The sequence below is a fragment of the Lagenorhynchus albirostris genome, chromosome 16, assembly GCF_949774975.1.
Source record: "Lagenorhynchus albirostris chromosome 16, mLagAlb1.1, whole genome shotgun sequence".
Classification (NCBI taxonomy): Eukaryota; Metazoa; Chordata; class Mammalia; order Artiodactyla; family Delphinidae; genus Lagenorhynchus; species Lagenorhynchus albirostris.
In genome coordinates this window covers 1,695,816-1,708,679 of record NC_083110.1, presented here as the reverse complement: position 1 = coordinate 1,708,679, position 12,864 = coordinate 1,695,816, and the positions used below count along the sequence as shown (strand labels likewise).

Genomic DNA, 12,864 nt, shown 5'->3' with positions numbered 1-12,864 from the left:
TATAATTTTTATTTATGTGAGACTGCTAGTTCCTTTAGTTGTTGTATTTATTAGAACATATTTCAGTGTAATACACAAAGTTTTAGCCAGCAGATAAGCTGAAATGGAGTAGTCAGTCTTTAGAAGTATTGGGAAGCACTGATTTACTTAACTTTTTAAATGCATACATTCATTCAATAAATGTTTGACTTACTGTGGATGAGGCACTTTAGTAGGTGCTGGGGATATAAAGGTGAAAAGAAACGATTCCTAAACTCAAGGAGCTTACGTTATTGATATTTTCATGTAGGGATCTGAAAGTAACTATGAAGCTATTAAAGAAGGGGTCAACATTCGGTATCTGGATTTGAAGCAAAACTGGTAAGCAATTAATTTGTCATGAAGAACATAGGAGTTGTTTGGAAAAACAAACTGATGTTTGTTATAAAATGATGAGCAGTCTTGCTATCTGTTTTTCGAATGCCTCTAATGCTAATCTTATACTATTATGTCTTAACTAAATCGTTTTGTGTTGTCTAGCGATGCTAATTCATTTGAGAAATATAGGCAGTTGTCAGCCTTCCACTGTGTGTTCCATTAGCTGTCTGCCCTCAGTAGGGATCCGTCTGTTCTGCTGTCACAGCCGGAGCCTCTAAGAGCTGCCTACCCCGCTGCTGGGGGTGCTCCATGCTGTCATTTTTCCCGACTCAGTGGAGATGCCAGGCGCTCTTCTCCAGCCCTTTTTCTGTTGCTGAAGGAGCTTTAGCCTGTGTTTGTCGCTGTATTGAATAAAGGAAGGATGGGGTGAGGTTTTGTCATGGTGGTACAAGTTAGAATTCAGTCATGGTTTATACTCAGTGAATTTCCTCTTAGAAATGGTGCTCTAAATGGTGCTTAAGATCCCAGGTTAGCCTGATAAAGCTACTTAATCCCATGTTATTGTTTAGCTTTAATACCAGAGGCCATATGGAACTTAAAAACCATTTGTAATATGGCTTCTGTGGCAGAGCTCATAATGAGTGCAAATACATGACTTGTAATTTTTCAAAACGCAACTTACCAGAAGTTAAGGAGTATTTTTATGTGTTCTAGAGTAATTTAGTTTAGTAGAACAAATTCTACTTGTTTCTTGGCTTGAAGTTGTGCTGTTTAATTTTTCTCTCTTGGGCTATTGGGACTATCAGGACCCTTTATAGTTTCTGAAAACCACATATGTAAACTATCAAGGAAGTAAAAATAATAGTATATATTTAATTTCCCAAAACAGTTGCATTAGATACAGTGTATCTTGTTTTCATTTAGCTTTACCAGACCTTCATAAATTTAGAACTGCTGCCAGGACACAGCCCACTGTGGGTGTAGGATGTGGGGATGCAGACGTTTCCTCATGTGTAGTTTTCAGAACGGAGACACGGGTTGAGAACAGAGAAACCTGCTTAGGACTGGCTGTGCCGAGGCAGACCAGACCCTGGGCGCCTCCCCCGGTGCTGTCATGCTAACGCAGCTCGATTCTCGTGGGGCCTGTGAGATGCAGCTCTCACCCTCCTTCTGGGCCCCTCCCCACCATAGCTCCAAATGATGTGGTCATCGCTCTTTTGAATACTCTTGTTTTGGTGATCCGTTCACCGCGTCTGAGTGGGCCTCTTCTGTTTAAGGAGCGTGTGTGTCTCCCTGATGCTTATTGCTCCTCCTCGGTCGATTGCTCCTTTTGGCCAGAGCTGCAACCTCGGCTCCTGTTTGCAGTGAACAGCCTCATGAGTTCTTTTACCAGACGATTACTGACGCAAAGCTCAGGTAGCTTCATTCTGGATTTTTTGAAATCATAAACGTATTGCCCTGTATATACTCGCATAAAAATTTGTCAATTAAAAAAAAAAAATTCTGTTTATTTATTTATTTATTTTGGCTGCACCGGGTCTTGGTTGCAGCACATGGGATCTTCATTGAGGCATGTGGATCTTCTCTTGCGGCACATGTGCTTCTCTCTAGTTGTAGCACACGGGTTTTCTCTTCTCTAGTTGTGGCGCACAGGCTCCAGAGTGTGTGGGCTCTGTAGTTTGTGGCATGCAGGCTCTCTAGCTGAGGTACGTGAGCTCAGTAGTTGTGGCGCGTGGGCTTAGCTGCCCCGCGGCATGTGCGATCTTAGTTCCCCAACCAGGGATCGAACCTGCGTCCCCTGCATTGGAAGGCGGATTCTTTACCACTGGACCACCAGCTAAGTCCCTGTCAAATTTTTACTGATTTGCAGAATTGTTTATCTTCCTGTCATCTTTACTACCTAAAATACCTTCATGTTTTTTTAATCAGGAAGATTTTTTTTTTTATAAAGATGTCAAATGAAACTGGTCCAAGCACCACTCCCTGAGGAATCCTCTGTTAGCTGTGTCTCTGGGCCTCAGGGGGCACCCATTACCCCACAGCGGTCCAGTCTTTGGAGTGACTTCAGTGTCGAGCCTCATCTGGACGTGGCCGTCTCTCCCTCCCTACCTGGTGCGGAGGGCAAGAGACTGCATTCTCTGCGGCCTCAGTCGCTTCCTTCTTACGTGTCATCAGTAGCTCTTTAGGTCACTGCCAGTATGTTTGGATGTGGGCCAGTGTCCTTGAATTCTTCTCGGGAATTCAGGTAGAAGTGATAAAGGCTGGGGAGCTGGAGGAAGAGAACAGTGGAGAAGGGAAATGAGAGCCGCGTTAGGACTGCTTGGTTTGAAGTGCATGTTGTCCAGCCACTAGCTCGGTTTATTATTTTTAGTTGTCAGTAGAGGGTGTTTGCCACCCTGTTAATATTTCTGAGACTTGAACCGAGAGTTGCTAAAAATGCTACTAAATGTTTTAGAAGGGGTTGAGATTAGAGACCATTTAATTGGTTGGGGGCAACAACTTTGATAGACTTAAGAGGACCATATACACTTTAAGATGGAAAAAGGTTTGTTTTTCACATATATAGCAGCTTGAATATACAGCAGCAGTTCTATGATTGGTTATTAAATTTAAAAACAAAATGTTTTTCCTCTGTACAAAAGTAAGCTTTAAAGAACAGATCAGATCAGGGGTTGGCAACCTTTCCTGTGAAGGTTCCAAAACTTTTATGTTTTCAGGCTTTGGGGACCATGTGGTCTTCACTGCAGCTCTTTTACTCTATCAGTGGTAGCATTAAAGCATCCATAGACAACACATAACAAGTGGCGTGGCTGCATGGCAGGAAAGCTTCATTTACAAAACCTCAACCTGGGCTCAGTTTAGTCTGAGAGCTGCACTTTGCCAATCCCTGTAATTGATGATTTGTTGGTCTTTTTAAGTCAGATTTGTTGAGTTATATTTTACATATAGAAAATACCTTGCACCCTTTTTAATGTATAATTTGGTGAGTTTTGACAAACACGTAGTCATTTAACTAGAACCGTAATCAAGATACAGAACAGTTCTATCGCTCCAAAATTTCCTTGGTACTCTTTTGTCAACCCCTCTCTCCACCTGCGGCTCCTGGCAACCATTGATGTATTTTCTGTCCTTATAGTATAAATGGAATCATAGGGTATAAAGCCTTTTGAGTCTGGCTTCTTTCACTTAGCATAATGCATTTGATATTCATTCAGTGGTTTCTTCCTTTTTACTGCTGAGTAGTAGTTCATTGTATAGATTTACCAGGATTTGTTTATCTATTCAGCAGTTGAAGGATGTTGGGTTGTTTCCAGTTTTAGGCAATCATGAGTAAAGCCACTATAAGGTCCCAGTCTCTAGGACTGGGCTTGCTAGGTCATGCGGGAAATGTGTGTTTAACTCTTCAAGACATTGCCGGACTGTTTTCCCAAGAGACAATAGATCTTTCTTTCTCACTAATTAGCGATGGTCTCCTGATTTTGTCAGCGGCATGGCACCTGGCAGACAAGCCCTGTCTCGTCTATTACTCGCTGGTAACAGTAGAAGCTAACGGCTACCAAATGTCAGATGCAGTGACTGTGGAAGTCACTCAGTATAACCCACCTTTTCAGGTAAGGTTTCCATCTGTAAGTTAACGTACAAAGTGACAGTAACATGCTGAGTTCTTTTCCTAACCATTGCAGGGTCAGATTCTTTGAGAAATTCATCTGCAGAGCTTGGACGTACATTTTATTTTATTTTTTTTAAATCTCTTTATTGCTTTATTGTTATTATTTTTGGCAGCTTGCGGGATTTTAGTTCCCCGATCAGAGATTGAACTTGGGCCCTTGGCAGAGAAAGTGCAGAGTCCTAACCACTGAACTGCCAAGGAGTTCCTGGAAATACATTTTAAATAGCTAGTTTTTAGGCATTGCATTCTGTTTGCCATCTCATACTCAGTCCTTTGTTCAGCCTTAGCTAAAGAGAAGTGAGAGTGGGAGCCCCTCACAGCGAGGAGCGTGCCTCTCCTGCCGTAGCTCTGTGAAGGGGTCTTCATTTCAGTATCGCTGAGAAGGAAAACATTGATGATGAACTGCAGAGTGAAAAATAAGGAAGAAACCTGACATGAACTGGGCTTTGGTTTTGAGCCCTATATACTACAGAAAAATCCCATTTTTCCTCAAAGTGGGATTATATTTGTAGGTAACCACATTCTATACTTGTCAAATTTCATGTGAACGATTAAAAGGCAAGCTCTCTAATTTTAAGCTTCTTAATAGCAATTGAACATTGTTGAATAAGTATGATGTTTTTGAGGAAAGGCCTTAACTGCTGTAAATTCATTTCATTTAATCTTGTATAGTATCTAATTCTGTTGAACTCTCACTCTTAATATGATTTGTGTAGCTGAGTGCCGTAAGGAAATCTTTTAGTTTGGTCTTTTATTTCAAACAGAAATAAACCTTATGTGTTCTGATTATACAAGAAAAATATGCTCAGTGTTAAAATTTTTCAGACAGTGGGAAAGGGTATAAAGAAGACAATTTGAGAATTAAAAAATTCCATGTTTATGTTATGTTTGTAAAATTCTTTTAATAAATGGAATATCCTTTTTAGCTTTCGCTAATTTTATGATTTAATTAGGTCTTATTTCTATTTTTAATTTCATATATGATCAAATTAACTCAGTTTTCTTGTGCTTGACATCTGGACAGTGAAGAAAAAGACAATATTTATCAGGGGTCGTTTATAAATAAATTTGTCAATTCTAAAATAAATAATGAACTAATCCTTTTATTTTCTTCCTCACATTTGTTACAGGCGGTTAGTTAAAATCTTATCACCATGGAAACGTTTTCAAACTTTGCTAATTATTTGCAACTCAGCAAATGGTCTCTCTAATTGATGTTTATAAACTTATTGTCATGTTTTGTAAATCATCTGATGGATAGTGTTTAGGTTTTCACAAGGATAATCAACAAATTATTTTATCATTTTTATGAGCGTACAAAAGTGTGAATTACAAAATCATACAAACAAGTATTTTTGTTTCAATTCTGATTAAATGTAATCTTAAATTTAATTTTCAGTCTGAAGACTTGATTATATGTCAGTTGATGGTCCCAAACTTTTCAAACCAGACTGCCTATCTGTATACTGAAAGTGCTGTCTACGTGTGCTCCACAGGAACTGGGAAGTTTTCTCTTCCTCGGGAGAAAATCGTCTTCAATACACAAGGTAGGGTAGTGGTTTTAGAAAACAGGATTAGGGAACTCGTTAGTCATTCTGAGCAGTTTTTGTTCTCTTTCCATAAACTTTGCTTCAAGCATGATGCCTGTGACATTCAATACCGCGCCTACAGTAGCTGAAAAACTGGAAGGGTGGTAGAGTTCCCAAACTGATACATTTATGGGCAAAAAATAGTAACGTTTTTCCCAGAAGAGGCCAAGAAGAAAAGAACTGATGCTAACAGAAGTAATTGCTTGTTCCTGGTCAGTAAGAGTGACTTATTCTGAGCTGATGTTCTTTAAATGTTTGTCCAGACCCCTGGGTAAGAAGAATCCCAGGTGCTGGACTCATGCAAGGGGGCTGGAATTGGGGGGGAGGTGTGGGTGATGGGGGGAGCCAGCCAGGAGTGAAAAACACCAAGCAGACAGTCTCATTAGGGTCTTTATCTTAAGGGGCAAAGGGCAAAATCCATGTGAGGCAGCAGGATGGAACCTCAATTCTCTAGTCCCAGCACCAGAGCCTTGACTGGGTGAGTGGGATGCTGTTAAGACTCCAAGAGAGCTTAAACCTTTTCCTTCCGCACTGGCTTACTCAGTAAGTCAAGGTAGGGTTGGCAAGCTGTACTCTGAGTCTTGCAGAAGGGATGATTTTCTCGTTTGGTGCTCTGTACCCACTACTCTTGCAAGGCACAGTGAAGGACACAGCCTACCACTCCAGATAGCGGGGAGCCTTGACTTTTGACGCGGGATTACAGAGTAGGATTACAGAGTAACACGGCAAAGGATATCACCAGGATTTTCTGCTGGGAGGTGGATTTAGGAAAGTACTTTTTGGTTATGTCTATCTGATTGTGTATTTTTCTTTCTCTTAGGAGATAGTATTTTAGGAGCTGGTTCCTGTGGGGGCGTTCCTATCCTTTTTTCTAGAAACAGTGGATTGGTGTCTATTACTTCAAGGGAAAATGTGTCCGTATTGGCAGAAGACCTTGAAGATTCCCTGGCATCTTCAGTTGCTGGACCAGGCAATGAGGTAACGTGGTTCCATAAGATTTTTTTTTTTTTAAAGTATAGTTGATTTAAAGTGTAGCTGATTTGCGAAGGATTTAACGATTTTTATCAGGGTGTTTCCCACAAATGTTTAAAAGTCAGACCCTTTTAAAAGAGTTGTGATGAAGACATTAGTTCTTTTATCTCTCTCATCTCTTTTGTCCTCTTATTCAGAAGCGACTACTTGTAAGTCCTTCAGCTGTTTTTTTTTGGTGTTTGCCTCCACACTTCTAAGTAATATGCGTGTATTGCTGTCTCTCATTCACTAATTCTCGTCGTCTGTAGATCTCCTGTTGGAGGATGAGGACTTGGGTAACCTACATTCCTCTCTGCGTTTATCACCCCAGTGTACATTTTTTCCATTATAAGGGCTATGTGAATGTTGTTTATAGTCCAGAGTGAAGCAGTGTGCTGATTACATTTCCTTTAGTGTACAACTTTGTGCGATTCTTGGAGTGGACTAATTTCATATTTGCTTACTTTTCTTTGATATATGGCTTAATCTTCCCACACCCTCCAGCAGCTGCGTAGGCGCCTTTCCGTAAAGCTTTGCCCAGGGTCACGTCTCTAGAGAAGCCCCTTGCCTGCTATCTGCCTGGAACTTCCCTATTTCTTGTCCTCAGGGCCTGTCCCCGCACTGCACGGGTTTGCCTGGCCTCCTCCCTGCTCTGTCACTTGCTGCTCCTCCCTTCTGGTTTCCATCTTTGTGTGTTGCAGTTGGAACCGCAGATGTGTGGTGGTTGTGTTTCTTTTTCTTCTGGGATGATTTTTGAGGGGAGAGTGGGGGAAAAAAACATCATTTTTTTTTCCTGTCATCTTGAATTCTGAAATACCCTGATCCGTAAAAAAGATTTTTATCATTCTTTTACAGGAGGCTAAAAATTAACACTGTTTGGGGTAATTTCCATTTGAATAGTATGTAAAATATATAGACTGTGTAATTCAAAATGAAAATGATTTGATACAGGTTCAACAGAAAGTAACTTTTTTTTTTTACGTTTTTTCTTTTGTAATCATGTGGTTTTCATAATACTGCTGTATGTTAAGATTGAAATCAACCATTATGCTTAGAAATACGCTTTGTGATGAGTTGTATAAGGGTAAGCCTATAAGAAGGTTGTGTTGTGATGAAATCTGCAAATGATTTTACTCACAATATAATTCCTGAATTATATATACATTTTCTGTAGGACTTTAGTTGATCATTTGGTGTGTTTTATCTTGTTTCAATAAATGTCTTAAGTATCAATATATAAACCGTTGGTATAGAGAGTACGGCAAACAGCTGTGTGTCTGTACTGTTGCTCTCATAGGTGGGTCCAGTGTTTAGTCCAATAACTAAGAATATTCTTATACCTTCACCTCTAAATTATAGTTTGTTATTTTACAGAGTGTGGTTTTTGACACCTCTACCAAGAATGAAACTATTGCCCGGGAAGATAAAACCAAATTGCTAAAAGCTGCTTTTCTGCAATACTGCAGGTATGACAAGTCTTTAAAATTACTGCCCTTTTGATGTTTGAGGACACATGTTACTGACATATGCTGCTTATTTGTTGACTAGTGGGAACGAGTTGGAGGAGTGAAGCCATCCAGGAGAAGATGTTTTTCTGAGCTTTAGCACTTTAACAAACTCTTGTTCTGAACTTGGTAGCCGCGGGAGGGTTCCAGCTAGGCCGGGAGAGACCTGGTGTAACACAGCCTCTCCACTCGATGGAAACAATGTCCCACTAGAAATGGTGGTCATGAAGGCAGCTTGCAGGCATGCTTTATGTATAATGTGAAGGCAGTGAAGTTGCATACAAAGGGTTATCATCGCTGTTGTAAAGGAATTAGTCTTGGCCTGTTGGTTGAGTTCTGCTGTGTAGAAATCACCACAGAACTCAGTGGCTTATTTAATACAGCTTCTGGCCCTGCGTCTGGCTGTTTGGGGCTGTGCTGGGGTGGCAGTTTTCCTGGTCCTGCCTGGGCTCGCGCATGGTCTGTGGTCAGCAGCCAGCTGTCTGGTTACACTTGCTCCCATCTGGGGACCCTGGCTGGTCAGCTCTGTCTGCCTCATGTGGCATCTCTTCCTCTAGCAGGCTACCCTGGCCTGCTCACAAACCTCAGGGCTCTGGAAGTGGAAGAGAGGAAGCCTCGCTGGACAAGTGCTCTTTGGGTTTCTGCTTGGTCACATTTGCTAATATCCCGTTGGCCCCAGCGAGTCCCGGGGTGAGGCCCCGTGGAAGGCTGCTCGCAGGAGGGTGTGCGCGGGGTGGAGGAAACAACTGCACTCGCTCTGTCGCACTTGCTGACCCTATACAGTCATTTCAGTTTGTCCTGCATACACATTCTGCACGTTCTGTATCTGGTACCTTCCATTTATATTGGAATGAATACTCGGGAAAATTGTGATCCAGCCCTTGCTCTGTCCCGATTAACTGTGTGAGACTTTGGACAGATTGCTTAATGTCTCTGGAATTGGGGTTTAGCAGATTTTTGTTTTGAAGAAATAGTCAGACTTTACCGCCTCCATTTTTGCCGCTCTCAGCTCACGGTCCCGTAATTCCACTCCTAGTGGCGTCTGGTGCGTGGAGGCTCCCTCTCACAGAAGGGACACACTTGAGACTTTGCAGTGCATTCACAGTTTGAAAATTCTGTGCCATCGTACTGATGGTCTACTGAGCTTAATTTCCTGTCCAGAAGAGGGCACCAGTGTTTTGTTTCTGTTTTTAAATAGTATTCTTTTAGTCTTGTTCTGTTGCATGGTGTTCAGTCTGACTGCCAAGATTTGGATTAATACTCTGATTTTATCTTGTATAAATTTATCCTTTAATTAACAGTTCTGTCAGACTTGTGGCATCTCAACATTTAAATGGTAATGGAGTCACTGTACTAGTTTCCTGTGCCTGCTGTAGTGAATTGCCACAAACTGGGTGGCTTAAAACAATAGAAGTTTATTCTGTCACAGTTCTAGAGGCCAGACGTCCAAGAGAACGGTGGCAGCAGGGCCGTGTACCCTCTGAAGGCTCTGGGGAAGGGTCTTCGCTAGCCTCTCCCTTAGCTCCTGGTGATTGCGGGCAGTTGTTGGCTTTCCTTGGCCACATATGCATCCCTCCAGCTGTCTGTATTGGCATATGGCCTTCTTCCCTGTGCATCTGTCTTCACGTGTCCTGATGATGACACCAGTCGTTGGGTTTAGGGCCCACCCTAATCCAGTATGACCTCAGCATGAACTTAGCTGATCGTATCTTCGAAAACCTTATGTCCAAATAAGATCACGTGCTGAGGTTCTGGGTGGACTTGGATTTGGGGGAACACTATTCAACCCAGTATAGTCATTTCTAAATGTTTTACTGGGGAAGATGATTAAGTACGAAAAGGGGTCCCTGACCTCAAGTGCTCAGAACGTAGTAACCTTAGGACCGGTGTTACTGGGCTTCTGACACAACTGTGTTATCCTGTTTAGCATAAAGTACCATGAGGTTAACAAGAAGTCATTTCTGGGGTGGTGTCAGCCAATGGTCTAAAAAAATTAGCCTCTTCACAAATGGGATCATGGAACCTTTAAAGCAGCATTTCTCAGCCTTCTCACTACTGACATTTGAGGCCAGATGGTCTTTGTTGTGGGGCCGTCCTGTGCACTGTAGGGCGTTTAGCAGCATCTCTGGCCTCTTCCCGTTTGATGCCAGTAGCATCCTTCCCCCCAAACCGTGACAACCAGAATTATTTTCAGGGGGTCAAAGCTGGTGGATAGAACTCTAAACTATTATCCATTCAGTTTTTTGCTAAGGTAATATTACTATTTTTATAGCATGGTTTCTTTGAAATTAATTTTTATATTATTTTGATTTTACTTAATATAAATATAAAATCTTTCGTTCGTGAGAGTTTTAAGAAACTTAGTCTTTTGATTAAAATAGTTCATTATTGAGTGATCATGCTATGGTCCACTTTGTATTCCCATGACCTCTAGCATAACTAGGTTTCCGGCTTCAACCTTGCCTTTAACACTTCGCGGCAGTTTTTCTGTGTTTCTCTGGTCAGCTCTGTCTCCTCTTCTGCAGAGACCATTTCAACCCTTTCCTCGCCTCGCTACCTTCCCATTTCTCTGCCCCTTTCCCCCCCAAGCAGCTGACTCAGGCTCCTGTTGCACAGAGATAGTAGAAGCCATCAGAGGACAACTCCCTGTACTTAGCGCCCACAAACTTACCTGCATCCTGGCTCCTCTTCCCTTTCCCTCCCTGGGGAGTAGGAAGAGGTGTTCTTCCTAAGGCCAGTCTCTCTGTTCTGAGTGCCATTGTGTCCTGCTTCCCTTGAGACTGTACTCTCTCAGTTACTCCCCTTCTACATCTTTAACCTTGTGCTGGCCTCTTCTCATCAGCTGTTAATCATATTTAATCTGCCATTTTTAAAAAAGACCAGTCTTTGATTTGTTGTCCCCCTTTGAGCTAGCACCTCTTCTGTTTGTTCCTGTTTACAGCTAAACTGCCTGAGACGTCGCCTCCAGTTGTTATCGTCTTCCATATTTTTCTCTTTCTACTCCCTGTGCCATCTTTCCTCCTTCCTTGGCTTCATTTGCTGAAGAAGCACAGCCCTACCTTGCTCTGGGCCATTACATACAAATGAAGAATGTTCAGAAGCAGTTGTGTGTTCCACAGGAACCTAGTTGTAACACATGTGAAACTGTGCTTGTCTTCTCCAGAGCTTATTCTTTCTTTCCTAGCCTCTGTTCCAGTGGCAGGTCCTAGCAGCCACAGTCAGTTGTTCAGTCATCCTTACGCATCAGACCCAGCCGATGGGCAGAATTTCCCTCCTGTGTCTCTTTCTCAAAGCTGTCTGCCTGTCTCCTTCGCTGCTGCAGCTGCTGCTGATGGAAACTCCCGTCCTCTCTTGCCTGGATAGATTTCTGCAGTAACTTCCTCACTGGATTTTTCTCCCTCCTGTCTGATCCCTCATCTCCATAGCGTAGTTAGAATGATCTTTTAAAAATAGAACAGATCGCGACATTTCCTTCTAAGCTCAAACTCTGTCACGTGCTTTACGAGACCTTCTGTGCTCTGTCCTTTGTTTCTAAGAGGTCTGCCTTGGACCCTTCTTCCCTCTCTCCTCACTGGGTGATCTTCTCTCCCCCAGGGCTTCCGTTCTCTGCTGGGATGCAGGCGTACTTCTTAGAGGTGTGCCTTGTGCTCTCTCTGCTGCTGTGTGCCCCTCCCACGCTCACCCCCACCCCCCTGCACCTCTTCCTCCAGGAAGTGTTCCCTGCCCGTCGGGGGTTTTGGTTTTCCCTCTGTGTGCTATGTGGCCTCTGTTCTTTCCCTGTCTAGTGTGTGTGTGTAACTGCTTCTTTAATTATCTGACTCCTCATGCCACTGTATACTTTGTGAAGTCTTAGGACTGTGTTCTGATGTTTCGTTTATTGTTCTGTCTCCAGAGCCTGCATATTATCAGTGTTCAACACATATTTGTTGAATTAATGAATGCATAATTGTCTCCCTTTTAAATAAATGTTATTAGAAGTAATAAACTTTGGGCTAACATATGGGACTTTTAATTTCACAATTAACTTCATGATGAGTTTAATACTTCTACTTTTTTTAAAAATTTTTATTGGGGTATAATTGCTTTACAATGGTGTGTTAGTTTCTGCTTTGTAACAAAGTGAATCAGCTATACATATACATATATCCCCATATCTCCTAATACTTTTACTTTTGTTTTCTGATTTTATTTCAGAAAAGATTTAGGTCATGCTCAAATGATAGTTGATGAGCTGTTTTCCTCTCACTCTGATTCGGATTCCAATTGTGAACTAGACAGAGCTGTTACCCAAATCAGCGTGGACCTGGTGGACGACTACCCTGCTTCTGATCCACGGTGGGCTGAGTCTGTCCCCGAGGGTAAGAGCATCCTAATTTTAATGTTATGGAGAAGAACATTCTGGTTCTTTTGTTCAAGCGTTTCTTAGTGCATATTTTTTATTTTCTGAAACAATTTAATATTAATTCAGTATTTTATAAAAGTTGTAACTTTCCTTATAGTAGATTTTTTTTTTTTTTTTGCGGTACGCGGGCCTCTCACTGTTATGGCCTCACCTGTTGTGGAGCACAGGCTCCGGACGCGCAGGCTCAGCGGCTATGGCTCATGGGCCCAGCTGCTCCGCGGCATATGGGATCTTCCCGGACAGGGGCACGAACCCATGTCCCCTGCATCAGCAGGTGGACTCTCAACCACTGCGCCACCAGGGAAGCCCATAGTAGATTTTTAAAAGGGC

General features: G+C 42.2%; 1 protein-coding gene across 4 annotated transcripts in view; it reads left to right on the top strand.

The window, feature by feature from the left end:
• Window positions 1-12,864, top strand: part of NUP133 (nucleoporin 133) — a 57,175-nt gene that overhangs the window by 15,524 nt on the left and 28,787 nt on the right. For all 4 annotated transcript variants that reach the window (XM_060126399.1, XM_060126400.1, XM_060126398.1 and 1 more), the window contains 6 exons: window positions 290-360; window positions 3,821-3,968; window positions 5,427-5,574; window positions 6,437-6,594; window positions 8,002-8,093; window positions 12,327-12,490. In XM_060126399.1, coding sequence (XP_059982382.1) covers window positions 290-360; window positions 3,821-3,968; window positions 5,427-5,574; window positions 6,437-6,594; window positions 8,002-8,093; window positions 12,327-12,490 — 781 coding nt within the window. The remainder of the gene's footprint in view (window positions 1-289; window positions 361-3,820; window positions 3,969-5,426; window positions 5,575-6,436; window positions 6,595-8,001; window positions 8,094-12,326; window positions 12,491-12,864) is intronic.